The following is a 23,630-nucleotide window of genomic DNA, read 5'->3' on the forward strand; positions in this document are numbered from 1 at the left end:
AAACTGTGAAAATGGAAATAATCCCAAATGAACGCTAGCTGATCAGAGCTCACCACTGAAGCACAATGATCTTCTGCATGGGGTCTTGGGCTGGATTAGTAGGGGAGAAGATGCAAAAGGGCTGATGTCCTGGAGGCCTCGTTCCCAAAAGGGTTGAATCTCAAGGGCAGCTCGGAGGAATTTAAACAAGTGAAATGGTGAATCCTTAACAAGGTGGATTGCAGGACACCACTGAATCTGGCAATGGTCAGGTGCCCTCACCAAACCTGTATGAATAAATACCTAACAAATTCTCCTCATGGTGGCTCAGGTGATGGCAGTGACATCGTTCGTTCATGATGTGATGCGACGACATAACACACAAATTGCATCACAATCACAATCTGTGTGAACATCGCCACGTTGCACTATACGTGGTTATTATTATTTTATTTTTTTTTGCAGCAGGGCATTAACCCTTTCCCATTTTGTAAAGGTTCAGTCTCAGCCAGCGTGCCAAGAAGGGACTGACTTCTTCAGCTCAGTGTAGCTGGGTTTAAAAAAGATTTGGTTAAGTTCTTGGAGGAGAAGTCCATTACCTGCTATTAATCAAGATGACTTAGAAAATAGCCACTGCTATTACTGGCAGTGTTAGCATGGGATAGACTTAGTTTTTGGGTACTTGCCAGGTTCTTGTGGCCTGGTTTGGTCTCTGTTGGAGACAGGATGCTGGGCTTGATGGACCCTTGGTCTGACCCAGTATGGCATGCTCTTATGTTCTTACCATGAGATCGGCCCTGCAGCAGCAGGAGATGACGTGGTTAAATGCAACTCCTGCTGCCACCCATCCCATGACTCAGCAGGCTATTGTGGAGCCTTACCCACAGCGGCTGAAGAGACAGGGACCTGACAGATGCCAGCAGACCCCACCCTGCTGGCAGCTGAAGATTGAGAGGCTCAGCAGCCACCGCAGAGCCCATCCCATGGCAGACGAAACTGTGAGGACTCAGCGATCACTAGGGGACCCCATCCCGCTGGTGGCTGAAGCAGGCCAGACCCTGAGAGCCTGTAAGTCTGTCTGTGCGTAGGAGCCTGAGAGAATAAGAGCTTGTGTTTGTGTATATGGGAGCCTGCAAGAGTGAGAACCTGTGAGTTTGTATGCAGGTAAGAGCCTATATATGTGTGTGTGTGTGCGTGTGTATAAAAGGGTTAGAGCCTCTGTATGTATGAGAGGAAGAGCCTGTGTGTGTGAGAGAAGGGTGTGTGAGAGATCGTGTGTGTGTGTGTTTGATAGAGACAAAGGGAGTGTGTGAGAGAGTGTGTGTGTGTGAGAGAGAGAGAAAGAGAGAAGGCATGTGTTTGAGAAAGAGGATAAAGTTTGTGCAGCCCCCCTCCTCCAATCCACAATAATCTCAAGGTCCCAGATACGGAAAGCAGGAGATTTTTTAATCCTTATTAGTTTCTTTATTGGATATTATTTGATGTGCCTACTGTTTTGAAATATTATTTTGGTGTTTTGGGAAATTTATGAACTTTATGAGATTTTAATTTTTGGATGTTCTATTCATCAGTTGTTTTGAAATGTTATTATTTTTTATTATGATTTTACTTTTATGAGTGATATGTTATATTTCTTGATTTTATTGTTTGTTGGCCTCTTATTCTATCTTTGGTAAAGGTCTATCCTGTGTTCTGTGTGTGTGACCGAAATGAAGAATCCTGCTAGTGTATAGTTTCAATGTAGGGGTCTATAGCAGTCTGTCTTGGTCTGCTTTCAATAAGAGGTGCACTGGTGTTCTAGAGCTTGATGTAATATTTGCAGTGCTGCTCTTTTCTCGGTAGGGTTTAGCTTTTTGAGTCCTGAGAGTTATTGTTGTTTAGATAAGGCAGATTTGTCTCTTGGGATAAAATGTATGCTTGGCAGGTTGTGATTAACTTTTATTGGATTTATGCAAGTATCCAAAATTACTGTGCATGAACTATGGAAACAATATAGGATCTGTCTTTAGATATGAATGACTCTGATTTAATACCTGAAGAAGGGATCTTTGTAGTTCTAAAAGCTTTTGTACAATATTTTTAGGTACATTTTAGGAATCCTGGTTTGTTCTGTTTTACAAATAGGAGATGTATTGGGAAAGGGGACTGAGGGAGCAAGACTACTGGTGATTCGAAGGGGGTGGGATGGGAGTGGAGGGGTGGGCTGAGGGAGCGAGACCGAATCGCTTGCTATAAATGTCACCGCACTCCACTGGAATGTCCTAGAAAGAGTGGGGAGAGTATGAGCCTGACCCGTGCACTGCAGCAGGTACAGGGTACCGGTGGGAGGTGGACATTGTACCATGCTGGATAACAGTCAGCGGCCAGTCCTGATGTTCCTCTCTATTTTCATGCCGTAGCGTTGGCCCCAACAAATCAACCTAATTCTGATTGGAGCAACACCCTTACACTCTTTAATGACCTCCAATGCCAGGTTGCCACATGGCCAAGCTCCTTTTGGTTTTGTGGAGGAGAAGGAAGAAAGGGAGATAGAGGGAAAAGAGAAAAGACAGATTTGAGGGTTGCAATGAGACAGGACATTCTAGAGTTCTTCTATTCGAGTATTTTCTGCCAGGATGGGGTAAAAACGGGAAATGCGATCACAGCAAGGTAAAAATCTCAGAAACTGCTGGTCCCTTGATAGCTCTGTGACTCCCATTTCAGTTCTTCCAGCGGAACAACTGCCTGAATACTTAGCTCTGTCTCACATCACATTCATTCTCTCTTTTGTGTGTCAATAATGGTGGCAAGCTCTGCCAGCCAAGGAAGTGCTTCAGGAATGAGTTCCTGAGATTTTGCTGTTCCTCCATTGAAGGAGGGCAGATTACTGTGGCTCACCATAGGCTCCACAGCTTGAGTTGCATGGCCAAGGTCGCTCTGTGGCTTGCCCTTACTTTTCCTTTTACTTAAAAGATATGCATGTCGGCCTGCAGTTGATGGCACTCCAGTGTCTTCGCAGAATATCAAAGCCAGAAAGTGCGATGGTTGGGTTTTGAATACAGGGTTTATTGGGGATGTCTGCATTGTTCGAATCTGTTCGCCAGCAATTCTTCCAAGCCTCGAGGAGGGTAGCAACGTGTTCCCAGAATGGGAATGTCTCAATAACAAGGACATAAAGAGTGCAACGGAAAAGTTTGTTCAGTGAGGTCAACAGGGCAAGCCTGAACAGGCCAAGCATAAATTCTCAGTGTGCCTTGAGATAAAGAACAACCTTCAATCAATACCTATAAACGAAGCTTGACCGACGTGCCGCAAATGCGCAGTAGAGACCAGCTCTACCGCGCATGTGCGGGCGAGCACGTCGGTCTGACACTAAGAAAAAAAATGGCGGCGTCCAGTGGCAGCAGCGGGCGGCGGCGGTACCGGCAGCGGGCGGCGACGGCGGTAGCGGGCGGCAGCGAGCGGCGGCGGCGGCAGTAGCGGCCAGTAGCGAGGGAGGGAGAAGAGAGAGAGAGGGAGGGACGGACTGAGTGGGAGGGAGGGACGGAGAGAGAGAGTGGGAGGGAGGGACTGAGTGGGAGGGAGGGATTGGGGGGGAGGGAGTGGGACTGAGTGAGAGGGAGAGGGGGGACTGAGGGAGGGAGTGGGACTGGGAGAGAGAGGGAGGGAGTGGGACTGAGGGAGAGTGAGTGGGACTGAGTGAGTGAGAGGGGGGAGGGAGTGACTGAGTGAGAGGGAGGGACTGAGTGGGAGGGAGGGATTGAGTGAGGGGGAGGGACTGGGGGGAGGGACTGAGTGAGAGGGAGGGGGGGACTGAGTGAGAGGGAGGGAGGGGGGACTGAGAGGGAGGGAGGGGGGACTGAGTGAGAGGGAGTGAGTGGGACGGAGGGAGAGAGAGGGAGGGAGAGAGAGGGAGGGAGGGAGTGGGACAGTGAGTGAGAGGGAGGGAGGGGGGACTGAGTGAGAGGGAGGGAGGGGGGACTGAGTGAGTGGGACTGAGGGAGAGAGAGGGAGGGAGAGAGAGGGAGGGAGGGAGTGGGAGGGAGAGAGAGGGGGGGAGGGAGTGAGTGAGACTGAGTGGGAGGGAGGGACTGAGTGAGAGGAGAGGGAGGGTGGGGAGGAGTGGGTGAGGGAGGGAGGTAGGGGGGTGGTGAAGAGTGAGGGGAGAGAGAATGAGGGGGAGGTGAGAGACAGAGGGATGTAGCCCGTTTTAACGGGCTTAACGGCTTGTTCCAATATATAGCAAGCTCAATGGGAAATTACCATATACATTGACAGCATGCCCAAGCTTGGAAAGCTTCAATATTACCTCTGCAAGTTGTTTGCACAGAAGGAATTGTATAATATCCTGTTTTGCATGTACAGTTTGGAAATGCCCCAGTTGTAATGCTGCAGTCTGTCGTTGCATTGTCACAATATAAATTGTCTTTGCAAATATCTGAACCTAAAACAAAACAACATGTTTTGATGAGGCTGTAAATCTGTACAATTGGCAAACTCTTTGCTAAGCAATGACATATAAAGCCTTTTGATTTCTTCTGCCCCAACTTTTCCCTGTTTTTTTTTTTTATAACCTGACCCCTCCCCAGACTATCTGCCTGGGCACCACAGAAGCCCTTGCTGGCCAAGGGCTGAAGGGACGCCCCCTTCAAGATTACCCTTGCGCCAAGGAGGGGTGGGGGGGGGGGGGGCTGTAGTAGCAGCATCTGGAGCCCATTTCCTCCGCGGGTCTCTGCATGATTTACAATGAATATGCATGAGACGCATTTGCATAGCCTGGTTCTCCAGGTGTAGCCCTGCCATGAGGGTGACTGGGGCTCTCAAAGGAATGGGTACCTTGCGGCTTTAAGCCCCGAGAGGTCAGCGTATAAATATTTGTGTCAGTCTTTCAGAGAGCGAGAGCAGAGTACTAATAGCCCTCTGGGCTTCAGCCGGATGATATTAGGGGCGCTGTCTGCTTAATTGTCGATCTCCTGAGCCTTCAGGCCCTACAAACAAATATAGAGGTGAGCACTGAAGAAGGTTTTCATTGTGTTTCCATTTTCTTAATTTGGCTTTTTTAATTTGATTTTTTTATGTGTTTCATTTACTTAAACAATAGGTTTCACTGGTCAAAATTTTGTCTTTTCAATTGTAACCACATATATAGCAATGCAAATATGTTGTTTGTAGGACCCACACTCCTGTATTGCTGCATCAGATGAGTATGACTTTGATGTGGGACTGTTTGCTGTATTAGAGGAACATTACTCTCTGCAGTTTGTTTCATGACTAGTGATATGGGACTGTTTTCTAAGGATTATAAAGAACTATAAAGGAATACCTATCTATTCGCTCCATTTATCCGATGAGATACTGTCACGTGGGGTCAGTGATCCAGCTTCAGTCGGTTTAGTTTTAAGAAAAATTTTGAAACATAAAAATATCTCTTAAAAAAAGGAGTCAATAATTAAATAAATTAAATGGACCATAACTAGACTGAGTTTGTTTGCATTGCTAGATATGTGGTTACAATTGAAAAGACAAAATTTTGACCAGTGAAACCTATTGTTTTTGTGAGTGTGTTACACTTTGTGAGGGTTTCTGGAATACAGGAGTGTTTGGGCAGTTTTTTGTCATTTCATTTACTTAAAACAGAAAGAAAAACTGTGAGACAAAGTCAAAAATTAAAGAGGGCAACAATCAGCGCTACTTAGCCAGATAAGTCCGGCGGTAGCAGGGGGATGGTGGCTGCGCTTCCATTTTTTTTCAAATGAAATGAAACATGAACAAAATTATTCTTTTTTTTTTTTGCTTTGTTTTTTTTCGAAACGAAATGGGAAATTTTGTTAAAATTGTTCTTTCCCTACAAACGAAGCCCCTAGGATGACTATGAAGACCACTGCATAAGAATTCATCGCCTTCTGAGTACTTAACTCCCTACATTAATAAAAGAGGTTGCCGGGGCTTTCAGAAACAGAATAGGGAGTAAGCTCATGGGAGGAAGGACTGCGGCCCAGCCTGCTGGCAGAATCCCATTTCGGGGCTTGGAGACTGAGTCGAGGAAGAGGAGGAGTTTGCAGTACAGTACGAGCTCCATTGTGAGGCCTGTGAAAGGGACTGTGTGAAGCTCCTGCTTTGCTGGAACCAGTTGCCGCACTCCTTGGAGCGCTCTGACCTCACTGCAACAGGTCACGGCCTATTTAGGGAAAGGATCCAGACGTCAGTCACCCACAGAGAGGTCTAAGTCAGTCCTGACCAGGGTGGAGAACGCCTATTTGGTAGGCGCATAAAAGTAAACGTGAAATCGTGTTCCACGCATATTTTTACGCGCATACGAGCTGGCAGGGGGTCAGATTATTTGGCTAACGTCTTGGAGATGGATGTTCCAAGTCATCCCCTTTAGATTAGGGGATGACCTCGCTTATGCATTCCAGTAGCCCAGGATGCGAGATGGGGGTTAAACTAGAAAGTACCTGCTTTACGAAGCTCCCTTCCTCGAGATTCGTGGCAGGAGATAGAGAATTGGCGTGTCTTCAAAACTCTTCCTTACACGCAAGCATTTGCCCAGGAGATCTGGGGGTGTAGCTGGGAACCTTAGGACTGTTTCCTGTGATGCTTGGTGGAGGGAGGGAGCCGAAAGTTGGCGACCATTGCCTTGCTTGCTTTCCTGTCATTTTATTAATGTTTGACTGAACACTGCATACGAAGAGGTCACTATTCAAAGCCATTTAGACGACAACTCACAAGTTATTCATCTAAATAGCAAGTTTCTGTATACTGAACCCTTTATTCGACACATGTAGCTGGATAACCTTAGGCTGGTGTATTCAATAGCAAATTTATCCTGCTGCATATACGGGACAAATTCTCCGGCTAACTTTGTCCAGATAACTTCTCCACTTGCTGAATACCGACCTCTGAATGTTTAACTGTCTTTGTAATTGGTTTTTGCTACTGTTTGTAAGTTTTTATTTGTTGTCTGTACATCACTTAGGGCTTTTGGTTAGGCGGCTCAGTAAGTCAAAATAAATAAAAATAAACTATTCGGTGCTTCTCTGGAGATAAAGCATTGTTTTTCCTTTATATGTGCAGGTTTAATGCACACCGGGAACAATATTTTCCCATCCTTGTGGTTGCGTACCGCTTGCAGAAAAAGCCCATTCAAGGTCCCACAGTCCATGACGGATCTCGGCAGAGGGTTTGATGCCGAACGAAAGGGCAAGACCCAGATCGGGAGGTGCAAACTGCCCTAAAGCCCTGCTCCACAGGCAGGCAGGTCAGCAGAGCTGATTTATAGAAGTGAGGCTTTTACAATGCAAAGGGGAGAAAATAATAATAAAAAAACCAGAGATCTGTGCGCTACTTACTGCTGTAGGTGAAATAATAAGTAGAAGAGTTTAAGATGACCATTATTGCCGCTGTCACATTTGCACCTGTGACAGATGAGTTGAGTCTGAACACGTTAAGCACCTTTACAAGCGTCTGACCAGAATTTGCTGCTTTCCATGCTCGGGAAGCCTGTGTGACGACTCTGAAAAACAGAATAGCACGGTTAGGGAAGAGGCAACTATCACGTCTGCTTGCCTTGTTTACAAAACCTAACTTGTCAGGTGGCTTTTTCCCCCTGCTACCGGCAGACTAAAGAAACGTAATCCTGCTGCCGGAGAAGCAGCATCAAAGACTAGGACTGGGCAAGGCAGTTTTCAGACGCCACGTACCCGCGTAAACCTGAGTGACTGAAAATCCTCCTTCGCTGCTACACGCGGGGGATCATCGGCGCGCCCACTTTTAGCAAAGTCCTTCCCCCCACCTTCTGCTTCGAATGTTTTCTATATTCTGTTGCCAGCACACTCACTGCCTCTGCCCCGACCCCTAGCCCCTCCCCAGTACTAAGGTTGGTTGCCACCTGGCTCCACTTCATACGGAACAGGCTAATCCAGTCCTAATTTTACCCCATGGCATGCAGAGACCTGTAGTTCTGATTGTCCCGTTGAATTAGCTGGGACAACCCAGGGAACTACAATCCCTGCATGCATCAGGATAGAAATCCAGCCCTTCTGTGGAAGAGTAATCGTCACTCTCAGTTGAAAGATAAGTGATTTTATTTGTAAAGAAAAAAAAAAGAAAAACACGACAGCACAAACACAGGACCTATGAATAAATCCTGACACAATCAAGCAAGACTTTAGTTACTCTGACAAATGAGTGTGGTGGCACCTTCAGCTATATGAGGGCATAAGATTTAAGACCTTTAAGACATTTGACCTGTTTTTATTTCATTGCCTCAGTGATTGGGAAGAGCTGAATTAGAACCCTACCACCAGCAGTACCTTAAAATAAATTTATTCCAAAATCTTTCATACACTGTATTAAAAGGCTTTTGATCTGTGCCCATATGTTCGGTGTCTAAGGGGGAGTGCCCTGGATGTCCTGCGGGCACCAGGCTGGTAAGGTACAGGCCCAATCAAAACCAGGACCTCGCTCTTAGCATTTGTTGAGGGTTTATTGTATTCCTCCCCACCTCTTCGCATCCCGGGGGCTCTGTGACACTGGGCAAGTGCAACAAAGCTGCAGTGCGAGCCGCACCATCTTATGCCTGCAAAGTACATTCAAATCCTGCATGGATAAAAGGAGCTAAAATCGCTTAGTCACTAGCAAGGGACCATTTATCTTGACTTACTGTCAAGTGTTCCCTATACCAGTGTTTCCCAGCCCAGTCCTGGAGGCGCGCCTAAGTAGTCTGACTTTTAGGACTGCCACGATGAATACGCATGAGATGTATTTTGCAAGCACTGGAGTCAGGAGAAGGCTGGCGACTGAAGAGGGCTCTACACCTTAGACTTTAACAGAAGAAGGCTAGGAAGAAAGAAATAGCAATCCCAGACACACACACAAGAGAAATCTGAGAGGAAACTTGCCAACTTACGTTATTTCATTTATTAGCGTCTGTCCAAAATCATTGTTCATAAGTACGAAGCATTCTGCGAACTGTAAAAGAACAAATTAGATTTCAGCACTCATTTATTTTTATTTATTTATTTAACATTTTTCTATACCGAACTTCATGACAAACTTCATGACAAGCTTCAGGTCGCAGGACTCATGTCCTGCGACCTGGGAAGCAGCACTCCCCATCCAGGCAGTACATCTCCAGTGTTTCTTATTCACTCTGATCACACCTTACGCACCATTCTTCACAGCTGTGCTCCTCTCTATTTGCTCTTTCAATTTTACAAGGGGCATTGGTGTTAATGGATTGTGCGGAAACGTACATAACAACTAACAAACAAACAAACAGTGCTACTATAATTTAACCTTGCAGTTAAACCTGGAATTCTGAGATCTTTTTTCTATTATTATAAGCGTGATCTTGTGTATATGTTTCTTTTTTCAAAAATATCAATTTCAAGGGAAAAAAACCAAACAAACAACAAAGCATTTCTTGCATAGAAATACAAGCTGATACATTAGTAAATCTCCAATTAAAAAAAGGGAAAATAGCTCTGTAAACACATCGTAATAATTAACGTAATCAGCCAGCTCAAGTACTCTAAATTAAAGAGGAGAATCCATCACTATCCATCCCTCCCTGAATTAAAAAAAAATGATCACAGAAAACTCACAGGAGAACTTAATCAAGCAATAGTAAATATTCTAGTGCAGAAAAAGTCCAAACTCTTAACTCCACTCAGGACTCAAGATCAGATATTGAGAAACAGGGTGGGGAGTCAAACTGGATTTACCTTGGGAGAGGACTTCCTGGCGCAGAGCAAGGGACCGCTTACTTCTCAGCTGAGTTGCCCTGCAAACATCTGGGAATATGTATACTTTAAGGCCCAGAAAAAGGATATCCTTATTGCAAAAAAAACCATGAAAGTGTCCCATCCTTATCTGTTTTAGGGGTGTGCATGGGCATTTCTTTTTTGTTATGTTTCGTTTGTGGAGATGGTTTCGTTTTTTCATGTTTTTCATTTCGTTTCACTTGGTTTTAATGCCTGCTCTTTCAGAATAGGACACACAAAAACCAAACCCCAGCTGCCATGTTTTAAATAGCACCGCCCCCCCCCCCCCCCCACACCTGCAGATTTATTCCATCCCCGTGGGCATTCCCTGGGCTCCCCCTTAACCTTCCTAGGGACCTTCGTTTTTCTTTTTATTTTTCCTGGGAATGTATCGGTACTTATTACAACAAGAACAATGAGAGAAATCTGTGGAAAAAATGGCTCGTCAATTTACCTGGTAAATAACATTTTTGTTCTTGTTATCATAAGCATTGACAAATTCCCAGGAAAACTAAAATAAAACTGACAACGAAGGTTCTTAAACTTACCAAGGGCAGGAATGATCCTCAGTCGCTCCTACTGCACTAGTGCCATTGATCAGAATGGCACCAGTGTTTCGAAATTTTTCCATACAAAAAAAAATGGCTCTTTAACGCTAGGATCCAAAAAATTAGGTCCCTAAATTTAGGGGTGCTATTTTTTTTTTTTTGTCTACCTGAAGGAACCTAGAGCTGGAAATCAGCACTAGGAGGTCAATATTCAAAGGTCATTTGGACTCCAGGTGCCTAACTTACTGCTCAACCCCCTTTAGGCTAGCTGTTTCCAAATAGCGCAACGGTTCGCAATCAGCGTGCACTGTGACTTTCCCGCAAAGCAGATGCTCTTTACGTTTTTCTGCGGCTGCCCATTTTAGCGCGAGAACCTCAAACTTGAGCGCACTGTAGTTCCGGTCATTTCTTTCAGACGGCTGGAGCCCTCGGCTCGCAGACGCGATAAGCTCTCTCTGACCCGTCCTGTACCTGACTCAAGGCTGCGCCCAGGCCTTTCAAGCTTTGCATCGGAGGTGAGAATGAAAGGCAAATCAAATCGTGGAAAGCACTTCTATTTACCTAGGCCCATTACCCGTTAGCCTTTCCCTTCTCTTCTAACCTGCCGGAGGCACTGGGCAAACTTGGGCCTCTTATTATATACTAGTAGGAAAGAAAGGCAGTCTTCAACTTCGCCTGTAGGCCAACAACTTGGGAGAACTCTTATACTCTACAAAATTACAGGAAACCCCCAGTCTGTCTTTTGCCACCTGATACTAGTGCGAGTAAACGTTCCAGCCAGGGGCAGGGTTTAAAGATTTGAGATTCCTAAATGTAGGCGAATTTCCCAGCTGAAAACTTAGGGTCCTAAGTCTGGCTGAATATTGGTGCCTAATTTAGGTGCCTACAGTTGGGAGCTCGGCTTTTTTTGTGTAACCCAAGCCTGGGGCAGATAAAATAAAAGGGGATATGATGCTAAGGGGAGGTGACAGAAATGATAAAGGGGGTGGGACATCTCTCCTATGATGAGAGGCTATGCAGATTCGGGCTCTTCAGCTTGGAAAAGAGATACAGAGAGAGGGCATGATAGAAGTTTATAAAATCATGAGTGGAGTGGAACGGTAAATAAAGGACGGTTATTTACCCTTTCCAATAATATTATAATAAGGGGACAATCCATGAAACTAACAACCGGCAGACTGCAAAGAAATCATAGAAAGCGTACTATGAAGCTGTGGAATGTGATGCCAGAATGTGCTCAGCTGAGCGCACTGTTTCACCCATGACTGGACGTGCGTCCACAACTCCTTATGCTACAAGGGGATTAGTGCATGCAAAACCTGCGTCCAACACCTTGCAAAGCTAATAGTGCTCGTCACATGCAAATACAAGTTGCTGAGGCTATTAGCTGTTCTTCCCCAATTCAAAAAAAAAATGTGCACTGGACGAGCATATTTTAACCCGCAAAACTTAACACCTGCCCGGAGAAGGCGTCTATTCTTGAGCAGCCCAAAAAAATTACAGAAAAGCAGAAAACACTGCTTTTCTGTTCCTTTTTTTTTGGTTCCTCCGACTTGCGATATTAAGTTGGAGGAACCAAAATAGGAGAATTAAAAAAAAAAAAGAGTGCCGACGGTCACAGCATCCATTTTCCTAACCGGCTGACAGCCACCTCTCCCAGGCGCTCACAGCCGAGCAGGCACTGGGGCGTGCAACTTCCCCTAACACCTCCTTTTTACCGCGGCACCCAATTTGAATATTAAAATCGGGCGCCTGGAAGAGGTGGATCGGCGCGCGATAAGGGCGCTCAATCATGGGTGGCCGTTTAACGCGCGCCGATATTGCATCCGCCTGATTGTTAGCCAGGTAGACTAAAGAAAGCCGTTGCTATGCCTGGGAGTAACAGGAAGTACTGCCAGGTACTTGTGACCTGGACTGGCCACTGTCCAGAGAGAGGATGCAGGGCTCGATGGACCTTGGTTTGACCCAGCACGGCGTTTCTTATGGTCCTGGCACCAGTTCTGTGAATTAAAGAATACAGTTGGTCGGGCAGATGGTGGACTGGACCTGACTCAGAGTCTCAAGAGCAATCTGCTTTTATGCTGGACGGGGAAAATACAAAACCTTTTCCCCTCTGTGACCATCAGACTTGCACCCATGCACAAAAATGTCCATTCTTTTCTTTGGAACTCTGGAGCCCACCGGCAAGGTGGGGAGGGGCCTGGGCCCTGGAAATGGGGGGTGGGGGGTGGAGGGCCCTTGCCCAGGTCCTCCTGTTTTGCACACACCCCTCCCCCACTCAGTCCTCTTCACATCTCTCCCTCGCCTCCTCACCTTTGTCCAGACCCTGACAGCACTGGAAAGAGGCGGAGCCTGTTCCCTGTATCCTGCCCGAAGGGGAGGGGCTGAAACTGGCAATTCCCAGTATGAGGATCGAATGGTGCCTTCAAAAGCTGGCATCGGAGGTAAGCACCTAAGTTGCCAATGCATAAATCCGGCCCCGTCCAGAGTCATCACTTCCTCAGTGTTCTAGTTAGTGAGGTTTGGGTGGACCCTTGGACACTGTGGCAGCTGACCACGCTCACGGGGGGAAGTCCCATGAGGAGCCACAGGTCAGGCTCATCTCTGGACATACAAACACAGAATGTTCTTTATTTAGACAGTTGGAGAAGCCACCAGAGGTGGCGGTAGTGAGTAGAAGATGTAGCCCGGCTGGGCTAGTATTCCCCGGGGCGCTGGAACAGCGGTTCCTCCGGTACCAGTGCTGTAGCGGAGAGAACTGAGAAAGTGAGAACAATAGAACATTCACAGAGTCCCAAATGTGGAGAAGCCCCGAGACAGGGAGAGCTGGCCCTCGAGGAGCGAGTACCAGATCCCTGGGAGCAGAGAGACTCGTTGGCAATGTACTCACACAGCGGTTCCACATAGGAGATGGCTCTGGCGCTGGAACGGGGGCAGGCCCTCGAGGAGCGAGTACCTGGGTCCAGGGAGACAGCTCTGAGGAGTGGATGATAGTAGTACTCACTGATGGTGTCTGTAGCGAATTCTTCCAAGTAAAAGAGGAGAGAGATGCAGGCAGCGAGTCAGGGAACATGGGCCCTCGAGGAGCGAGTACCGGTGACCTGATAGCGACCTGAAAGAAGCAAAGAGGCCCCCGAGGAGCGGGTACCCCGTTAGCAGAAAGAGTCCAATGGAAGTTGGAAAGGCAGAGTAGCTGGGTACGGAGAGCGAAGCCCATCCGTAAGATCACCCTTGCTAACTCAACAGCTAGCAATAAACAGTAGGCCTAAATATCCGGGCAGCGTGACATCATCACAGGGGGACGCCCCTGAGGAACGCACCAATGAGGAAATAAGAATGAGGGCCACACGGTGCGCGCGCGCCCTAAAGTACCTAAAGAGCATGGCGGTAGGCAGTGCCCAAGCCGATCCGGGGATGCCGGAGAGGACGGCAGGCAGACGCCGCGGCAGCCAGGCGTCCATGAGGAGCAGGAGTCGTCGCAAGAAAGGAAAGGTAGGCGGAGTGAAGCCGTCGGGAAGTGACGGTCGCAACACTCAGGGATGATAAGCATTTTATGCAGCTATCTTTTAAACATTGCTAATGGGGCAACGCTTGCCATGCTGAGAAACTTAAAAAGACCCAGGGTTTTCCTCCTGAGAATGTTCTCCAATTTCTCTACCTTCTTGACTTTATAAATGGTTTCCTCAAGTCCACCAGTGACTCTAATTGCCCCTCCAGGACTCCCACATGGTCACTGGTGTCCTCTTCCCGTCATTTGGGGTTGGCATCTCGACTCCAGCATAGACTTATCCAAAACTGAATGTTCCAATCGAATTATAGCCTTCCAAACGTCCTCCAAAATGATGTTCTGAGGGGACAGCAAAACCGCTCTTCACTCGGTATTCGTGATTCTTACGGTAATGGACAGGAGGGCTCCTAAGCGTCTCAGCTGCACATTCACTTCGTGTTTTAGAGCTTTGATCTGCAGCCATCCTCGTCGGAGAGACCTCTACGCTGCCGGAAACCACCAGGCCGTGAAATCTGGCTTCACCGCGGATTCGCAGGCGGGACACATCTCCTCTACCCAGGGTCCAGCTCTCGCTATTGTTTGGTTTTTTTTTTCCCAGGTACATTGTAATGACTTATCTGGGTAAAATGTAGCCAGTTGGAGAGGGAAATCAATCAACTTAAGGCTTTTGTTTCAGTAACCCAGAGAAAGCCTCTGAACAGGGGCCTCCAGGTGCGTAAGTTCATAATTTACATAAATTTGGCCGCATAAAAAATAGAGGTGTTCCAACCTGTTAGAAATCTACACATGCAACTTTAATTTTGCCCTTCGCCCACATAACGTTAGGTCATCATTTTGAAACGGAAAAGTTCCACATGTATGTTTATCTGCCTCATGTCCACATAGCATCAAACGTAATTCATGCTGGTACCTGGTAGCCAAAAACCTGATGTTTTGTGCCTGCATAGCGCTGCACTTAGGCGCCCTATTGAAAATGTAACCCTCAGCATCAAAGACTTGCCAACGCACCCTGCGTGTTGTTCTTTTAAGAAATTCCCAGAAAATGGTGCAGATTTGAAAAATGAATAAATGTACAAATACGTCGAACAGATTACTCACAAACTCTGTGATGTTTTTGTAGACAGCTTGATACTCTGGGGACTCTGTGTTCATCATGTCGGATTTAAACGGTACGTCAAGGGTGAGCTGTCCGTAAAAACTCTTTCCTGAAATTGAAGTAACGCAGAGCTAACTGTCAAATGAATAACTTTTTTTGTATTCAGCATTTAATCTTGGTTATCTTTTGGTAAAGTTTAGCTAAAGCCTTTCTTTTTCTAGCCCCATTATCAGATTTTGTCTGGTTTGCTAACCACATCATATATGGCCTTCTTCCTCCTCCCATTTACCCATCCTCCTCCAATATCTACAATAACAAAGGTTAGAAAGTGGATTTTTTTTTTGGTGGCGGCAACAATTAACCTGGTGCTACTCTGGGTTTCCAGCTTGCATCTAACTCAACCATTGCAGCAAGAGGTCCCTCAACCAGCGGCCACAGGAATCTCAGGCCACAGCTCGCTCAGGATCCCAGCATGTGTGTGCCTTGAATCTGGCAACCTGGAGTTCCCACTAAGGAACCGAGTCTCCCTCTCCCTAGCGGCTGGGAGTACTGCCTCCATAGCACCCCCAGCCCTGGCTGGCCTGAGGAGGAGAAGCCAGGCTTGGGAAGCACACCTGGATCTCCTGCACGGGCAGCAATGCCACCACGCCATCAGGCCACCCCTGTTAAAGGGCTTTCCATCTGTGTGTGAGCTTGGGCTGAAGTTAAAGAAGTAAAGGAAAGCCTGAATGCCCATTTTCCAAGAAAGGTTACAGGTCTGATTTATTGAGAGGTCGCTCCCATTGTGCGCTTGTGGGGGGAAAAGCCTGTGACACATCGGACCTTACGTCGACTGTTTTCAGCCGTCAGGATGTTGTCTATCTCCTGCTCTTTGAAGTGAAAGAGGGATGTTTGTGCCTCAAAATGGATGCACTCAGTGTAAGATGAAAAGTCTTAAGCATAATAAACATAATAATTGCCAACAGAGAAGACCCTAGGCCTATCCAGCCTGCTCAGATGCCAATTGCTGCAGGCTATTCTATCTCCGGCTGTTTTCCTCCCATGGCCCTCTGTATCTGTCCAGGCCAAGCTTGAATCCTGTCACTGTCTGGGCTGCCCATCGCCTCTGCTGGCATTTATTCCAGGCGTCCATCACCCTCTCAGTAAACCCTAATCGTTCTCTTTACAGGTCAGCCACAGCTCTCCTGTCCAGCTCTGTGCAGAGGCGAAACGCTCCGGCACTGGGTCTGGGAGGATGACTGTCACTGCTGTGAATCATGCCGGCACCCAGGAAGCTCTGCTTTCCACCTTTGACCATCAAAACGTCCTAAGCTAGGTGCTGAGGGAAGGAGTGAAGTAAAAACAGAAATAAAAATGAATTTCCTTAAGAAACAGAGGTGACTGTGAGGATATTTCTGTTCGTGTTTGCTACTTTTTTTTTTTTTTTAGCTACTTATTCATGCTTTGATTTTGTCATATATTAATTATGGTAACTCCTTCCTGTGACTTCCCCAAGTGTCTCACTTGGTGTGTGCTGAAAGTTTCTCACATGTCACCCATTCTGGAAAAACAAAATGTTAAAAAGCCACAGGACCATGTGCGCTCTCAGTCCTCCGAGAACTCCCACCGACTTCCTGTCTCTTTCAGAGTCCTGCTCTGCCCTGCCCAGCCCTCCATGTTCCCGGGCTCTTCCATCGGCTTCCTCCCACCTCCCTTTCTCTCTTCATGGTCCTCCCCGTCCCCCCCCCCTGCTCTTCTCATTTCTGTCTCAGCACGTACTCAAGTCATAGACGGTGGCAGACCCCTCTCTGTTGCTGACCCTCCAGCTGGAATAACCTACCAGTGTCTCATCGCCTCAGGCCTCATTGACACCCCCCCCCCCTCCTCAGACCCATTTTAAATACTCGCCTCTCCTCCTCTGTTAAAGTGCAGTGATGCACTGTATTTCTGCCAATTCTACTCTGAATCAGAGTGACAAAAGCAATAAGGTACATTACGCAACCTTTCCTCCTCCACGTATCCATCTTGATCCCGCTGTTTGTTTTTGCTAAGGTGGCTGAAATGCATTATATCAGGAGCCCCTAGGTTGTGGATCCATAAGAAAAGTGGGTTTTCTTTTGATCAAGTCAATATACATTTATTTTTCTATACTGCAAGGAGTAAATTAAAGTCACAGTGATACTAAGGAGGAGGAGGTCCTTGACTGCGCGTTGACTTTACTTCATTGGGGAAGCTGGGGGGGGGGGGGGGGGGGGAATAGATAATGTCCTCGTTTACATGGAATTTACATGTGATGGGCGCTATCTGCGACACATTTGTTAGGGCATCCGTTTTGGATGCACTAATCTCCTTACTGCATCGAGCGCTAGTCTAGCGTGCCCAGCTGCAAATAAACCCATGAGCTAGGCTGGGTGCACTTTATTGCTTCGGCACCCAGCAGCACCACTGCATTGACAACAGAGCCACAAGGCTGAAAATAATACATCATTCATACATGGTCCCACTGGCATTCCTCCTAATCAGAGTGAATGCAGTAAAAGAACAGTTACTCGGATCCTATTCAACTACAGATTTTATTATAAAAAGACATGCATGAAACCCCGCCCCCCCAAAAAAAATCAATCCCAACGCACATTCACACCCAGTTTCCCTTACTTACCTAGATCGCAACTTCCTTCACTATCGTTATAAAAAAACCCAAATGGACATTTGCAGGTATGGTTCGTTTGCATGTTTATACAAGTCGCTATCCCGCTTCTACAAGGGTTTGCTTCACAGGGTTTGGGACGTTCTGCAGGATGAAAGATGGTACAATTTCACTTAAAAATACTCATGGTAGTTTCTCTGGTAGTGTAAGGTTAAAGTGGATGCCTTGGTGCAAACTCTGTCTTGGTTATTGCCCACGGGCAAAAACTGCACGCAGGAGATTAGCACCCACTTTCTCCACACGTAATTTTTTGGCACAAAACAATGATCAAAATTGCAAATGCTGCTCACGTCCCCGCCCCCGAGGAGCAGCTCTGAGTCTGCAGGCAATAGCATGCACCTTGTTCAACCACGCCCGATTGGCTGAGCACTTTGCAAAGCCAGGATTTCCGGTGGGCGTGGCACTCCCGCAGCTGGTAGGATCAGGTAACACAGTACCAGGAAGATTTATCGCTGGTGTGGGACTCCTACAGCTGCTGAAGCGGAGGCTGTAATGCAGAACAGTCTCCTGCACTCTTGCCACGACAGCTCAGACTCTGAGAGAGGGTGAGGAGGGGGCGGCTGACCCGGGTGCAGACAGCCCTTTCCCACCCCTCCCATTTCTACCGCTGTCTTCTCTTCAGGGCCGGTGCTAGCTTTTTTTTGTTGCCCTGTACGAACAAATACTGTGCTGCCTCCCCCCTGGTTCATTCATTCTCTGTCCCGGACTCAGCAAAAAAAAAACCCGCCCAGCTCCCTTCAGTGATACAAACTTTAAAAACTGACATCATTCCCATCCACCCCCTCAAACCTATGGCTGGTGCAAGGCCCTAGGCGAATCTTATAGCCTTGCATGACGCCCCCTGCCCCATTCCACACACACAGTTAAGAGTTATGCATTTATATTTTACATGAAAAATATCAAAGTACAGTATTCTGAGGTAAAAATATCTTTTACATTATATTCACATGCACCGCTGTGATGCCAACCAGAAATCCCTGCGAAAAAGACATTTGGAACCCATATGGTATCGGGCCTATTGTGATGTGTGTTGGGTGTAGGTTTGACCCTCCGAAAGCCCGAATACACTAATACACTTCCTATTAGGAGAATGCCTCACCCCAGTCGCACATGCAGAACATAAACAGACCCTCACCAAATACAGACTAGAGCAACCATAAAGTAGAAATACAAATGCGCAGACAAAAACTGAACTGGAAACTGCAAGAAGCCAAACACTCTATGCAATGCAACAATGAAAAAACAGAACCATCACTATTCCTCAAACATCAAACAATAAAATCAAGAAATAAAATAAATACATAATCATAATACTAAAAGTATACTAATAATATTTCAAAAAAAGCTGTTGAATAAAAGATCAAATAATTAAAAACTAATGTACAAGTTTTTTTAAAATTTCCCAAATATCAATAAAATATTTCAAAACATCAGACACATCAAATAACACCTGCAAAGTAAAACTTAAAAGAATTTTGAAAAATCATGGTCTCCATACCTGGGAACTTTGTTTTCCAGTCACCCTGAGATTGTCATGGATTAGTGGGAGAGGGACGCACAAACTTTCTCCTCTCTTTCTTATATATATATATATTTATTTATTTAGCACTTTTATATACCGATTTTCCAGTAACAGAATTACTAATCAAATCGGTTTACATTCTAAACAATAACATGACAAGGGGATGTCTTACAAAAAACAGGAAGATTGAACTTGGATAAAAATAATTGGGGTTAACAACATAAAGCTACATCTTTAGTCATGATCATTGGTTGGCATTCAAATAGAAGCTGAAGTTAGGAGAATGCTTGGTTGAATAACCAGGTCTTGAGTCTTTTCTTAAATACAATAGGGCATTGCACTAGTCTGAGGTCTGATGGGAGAGAGTTCCAAAGTTTGGGACCGGCAGTTGAGAAAGCTCTTTTACTTAATGTTGTCTTCATCGGTGGGACCTGTAGGTTGTTTCCGTATGCTTGTCTCACTGGTCTGGTGGAGTGTGAGGTTGAAGAGGGATCTTGAGCTCAAGTGGGGCGATGTTATGTATTGCCTTGTGGATTGATGAGAGTGCTTTGTAAAGTATTCTGAATTTGATGGGGAACCAGTGTAGATTTTTCAAGATGGGTGTTATATGGACTCTTTTGTTTGTCTTGGTTAGAATCCTTGCTGTTGCGTTCTGCAACATCTGTAGAGGTTTTGTGGAGTTAGCAGGGAGGCCAAGTAGTAGTGAATTGCAGTAGTTGAGTTTACTGAGAATGATTGCTTGTAAAACTGATCGAAAATCTTGAAAATGGAGAAGGGGTCTCAATCTTTTTAAGACTTGTAGTTTGAAAAATCCATCCTTTATGATGTTGTTGATGTAAGATCTGTAATTCATTTGGTTATCTAGTATAACTCCCAGGTTTCTGACTTGTGGGGATAGGGTTAATTGTGAGGCCAGGTTAGTGATAGGTTGTGGGTAGTTTCCATCTTGGGAAATGAGAAGGTACTCTGTCTTGTTTTGATTAAGAATCAGATTGAGACTTGTCAGCAGGTTGTTGATGGCATGTTGGCATGAGTTCCAGAAGTCCAGAGTTTTATGAAGTGAATCAGTAATAGGAATCAGAATCTGAACATCGTCAGCATATAGGTAGTGGATAAGATTTAGCTTGCGGAGGAGCTGGCAGAGTGGGAGCAAGTATATGTTGAATAAGGTTGGAGAAAGTGAAGAGCCTTGTGGGACTCCCAGATTGCAGTTGACTGGTTGAGATTCCTCCCTGTTGATCTTAACCTTATAATGCCTGTTCTGAAGAAAAGATTTGAACCAGGCGAGGGCGACGTCTCTGATGCCAATGTCTGACAGACGATCAACCAATGTATTATGATTGACCGTGTCAAATGCTGCTGTTAGGTCAAGGAGGATGAGTAGACAGGGTTGTTTTTCTTCAAGGTTCAGTAGGATGGAGTCCGTTAATGAGATTAGGAGAGTTTCTGTGCTTCAAGATCGGCGGAAGCCGAATTGCGAGGGGGAAAGAATATTGTTGTTGCTCAAGTATTCTGTCAGTTGTTTATTTGCAATTCGTTCCATGATTTTTGCGATGAGGGGCAGATTTGCTATTGGGCGAAAATTGGCTGGGTTATCTGGAGAGAGATTTGGTTTTTTTAGGAATGGTTTTATGATTGCCATTTTGAGAGGGTCGGGAACTAGCCCTTGAGATAAGGAGCAGCTGATGATTTGGGCGATAGGTTTGGAGATGGTTTTAGAGCAAGAGATGAGGAGGTTAGTTGGGATGGCGCCCTGAGGATGAGAAGAAGGTTTAAGTTTTTTTAGAATGTTTTCAATTTCTAGGGATGAGGTCAGCTCAAATTCCCCAAGGCTAGCCTTTTGTGGTGGCATGGCAGCTAGAGGTGTTGAAGACGTAGTATCTTTGTTTTCCTTGGCTTGAGTTAATAAGTTTGGGATCTTGTTTTTGAAGTAAGTCGCAAGTTCCTCTGCTTTGCTTGCAGCTATATCATCTGGTATAGACGTCGAGGGGGGTTTGGTGAGGGACGAAACCAGGGAAAAAAGTGCCTTGGGGTCAAAGAGGAAGTGGTGGATTTTTTGTGAGTAAAAGTCTCTCTTTGCTTGGAGGATGGAGATTCTGTATTGATGCATCATGGACTTAAATGCTGTGAGGTTGGTAGATGATGGGTTTTTACGCCAAAGCTGTTCTTTTTTTCTGAGTTCCTGTTTCATGGATTTCAGTTTTGGAGTGTACCACGGTTTTTTGTTGTCTTTGTTTGCTTGAGAGGCTTTGGTGATAGTTGGGCAGGTAGTATCGGCCACTTTTTTGGTGATGTTGGTCCAGGAAGCTACGGCTGAGTCTGTGTCTGTGAGGTCCAGGTGGTTAAGTTCTGCGGATAGGCTATTGCTGAGAGTTTCCTGGCTGCAAAGCTTTCTGAATTGGACCGTGTTGTTCTGCTTTTTTGGGGGGGTAGGTTGATGTATCTTAAGTGCGATGGTGATGAGCTTATGGTCCGACCAAGGAACTGGTAGGTATATTGAAAGGGAGGAGGGAGTAAGGCCGTGGTTAATGAAAATGAGGTCGAGCGTGTGACCTGCTTTATGGGTGGGTTCATTAACTATTTGTATGAAACCCATGAAGTTAAGTGTATCGAGGAAGGTTTCACAACTGGGTGAACGAGGAGATGAGTCCACGTGGAGGTTAAAATCCCCCAGGAGTATAGCTGGTGTGTCGGCATTGATGTGTTTCGCTATGCTTTCAATCAAATGTGATGGGTCTGCTTCAAGGCACCCTGGGGGGGGCGTATATGAGACCTATTTGCAGGTAGGAGGATTTAAATACAGCAAATTCTACAGATTGTGAGGATATTGCAGTCTGTAGAGAGATTCCTAGTTTTTTGTTAGCTGCGAGGAGGAGACCACCTCCTCTTTTTTTCAGCCTGGGGATGGAGAATATGTCATACGCGTGCACAGGGAGTTGGTTGATTGTAGCAATGTCTTCTGGTTTTAGCCAAGTTTCAGTGATTGCACAAAGGTCAGTATGTGTTTCTAGAAGATAGTCATGAAGAAGGTGAGTTTTTTTTGTAGAGACTGTGCGTTCAGCAAAGATAAAGTGAATAGTGAGAGGCCCAGCAGTTGGTTCAGGGGCGAGATAATGATAGGGATGAATCTTTTTTGTATAGTGTGTGGTATAGCCTGTTTTTTTGCTGGAGTTCTCTTGATATTATGAATGATGGTGATGGGTGAGGCAGCCATGTTTGCTTTTTGTGGAGGGTGTGTTGAAGGTAAAAATTGTAGGGTGAGCTGAGGGATGTATTGAACCTAGAGGGTGTACTCTGACGAGAAGTCGGCGAAAGTGCTCTTTGATGGAGAGTATGAATCGAGGTTCGTAGGTCTAGGGAGTAGGGCTGGTGCTGGAGTGAACTAAATTTAATGGTGAACTGGTCGGATTTGTAACCTACTCAAATCTTACAGAAATTACCCTGCTGTTGGGAGGAAATGGAAATATGGCCGCCGTGGAGTGGCGAGAAGTTGACCTGGACTGTCTGCAACAGGCTGCAACTCAGGGCTGCACGAAGGGGCACACAAAGGGGCAGGCCCCTTTGTCGCACTCCTTCGGCGCGCGGCGCCTAGCAGAGCCCCGTTTAAAGCCCAAGCAGGGCTGGCTCTGATTGGTGGCCGCTGGATGGTGGGCGGGACTCGGCGCGGTTCCTTTTTTATTTTTTTGCTGCTTTCCTTTTTTTAACTGTTCTGCCGGAGCGGTCGCGCGATCGGGGCTCAGACCATCCGGGTGGGGGGTAGATATTTATACATATATATATATATATATATATATATATATATACACAAAACACACAGAGACTCATACACACATTTGCTCCCTCTCAGACAAATTCTCAGGCATCTCCAGATCTTCTTTTCTTGGGATCTACCAGCAGTGTCGGGCTCTCATCTTCATTTCATCTGCTGGCAGGTTGGAATCCACCTGCAGCACCCATTCTCTCTTTCTCTCTCATACACTCATACAACCCAGGCAGCTCACATTCTCTCTCCCTCTCACACACACATAAACTGAGGCAGATTCCCATTCTCTCTCTCTCTCTCCCACCCACACACACACCCACACCTACACCCCAGACAAGCTCCCAATTACACCCACACACCGCAGGCAGGCTCCCATTCACATCCACCCAAATCCCAGGCAGGCTCCCATTCACATACACACACCAGACAGTCGGGGCCCATGGGTCATTCCTCCTCCTCCACTGCTGCTGCTGCCAGCCTGTTCCTTCTTTGTGGAGAGCAGCTCCTCTTCGTGTGCTGGCCCCCAAGGTAGTTCAACACTCATGGTGCTAGAATTTCTTTCATTGCAAGAGGAGAATGCTCGCACCATGAGAGTTGAATCCCGCAGGGCCAGCCAATGAGAAGGAGTTGCCAGATGGGCTTCCTTTTCTACTGTGGCCTCCTGCTTCTTCTGCCGCCGGTGGGATCGGGTTTCGGCGCGCGCAAGGTGGTGCACACTTGTGTACCTTGCGCGCGCCGAAACCGGATTTTACAACATACGTGCGGCTACGCGCACATGTTATAAA

At 46.3% G+C, this 23,630-nt stretch overlaps 1 protein-coding gene across 10 annotated transcripts in view; it reads right to left on the reverse strand.

Moving 5' to 3' along the window:
* The window catches only part of MUC13 (mucin 13, cell surface associated), a 114,186-nt gene that overhangs the window by 24,930 nt on the left and 65,626 nt on the right, over positions 1-23,630 (reverse strand). For all 10 annotated transcript variants that reach the window (XM_029605262.1, XM_029605260.1, XM_029605255.1 and 7 more), the window contains 5 exons: positions 17,513-17,644; positions 14,877-14,983; positions 8,867-8,928; positions 7,308-7,471; positions 4,268-4,402 (listed from right to left, as the gene is read on the reverse strand). In XM_029605262.1, the coding sequence (XP_029461122.1) occupies positions 4,268-4,402; positions 7,308-7,471; positions 8,867-8,928; positions 14,877-14,983; positions 17,513-17,644 (600 nt within the window). The remainder of the gene's footprint in view (positions 1-4,267; positions 4,403-7,307; positions 7,472-8,866; positions 8,929-14,876; positions 14,984-17,512; positions 17,645-23,630) is intronic.

This window comes from Rhinatrema bivittatum, chromosome 6 (genome assembly GCF_901001135.1).
Source record: "Rhinatrema bivittatum chromosome 6, aRhiBiv1.1, whole genome shotgun sequence".
In the NCBI taxonomy this organism is placed as follows: Eukaryota; Metazoa; Chordata; class Amphibia; order Gymnophiona; family Rhinatrematidae; genus Rhinatrema; species Rhinatrema bivittatum.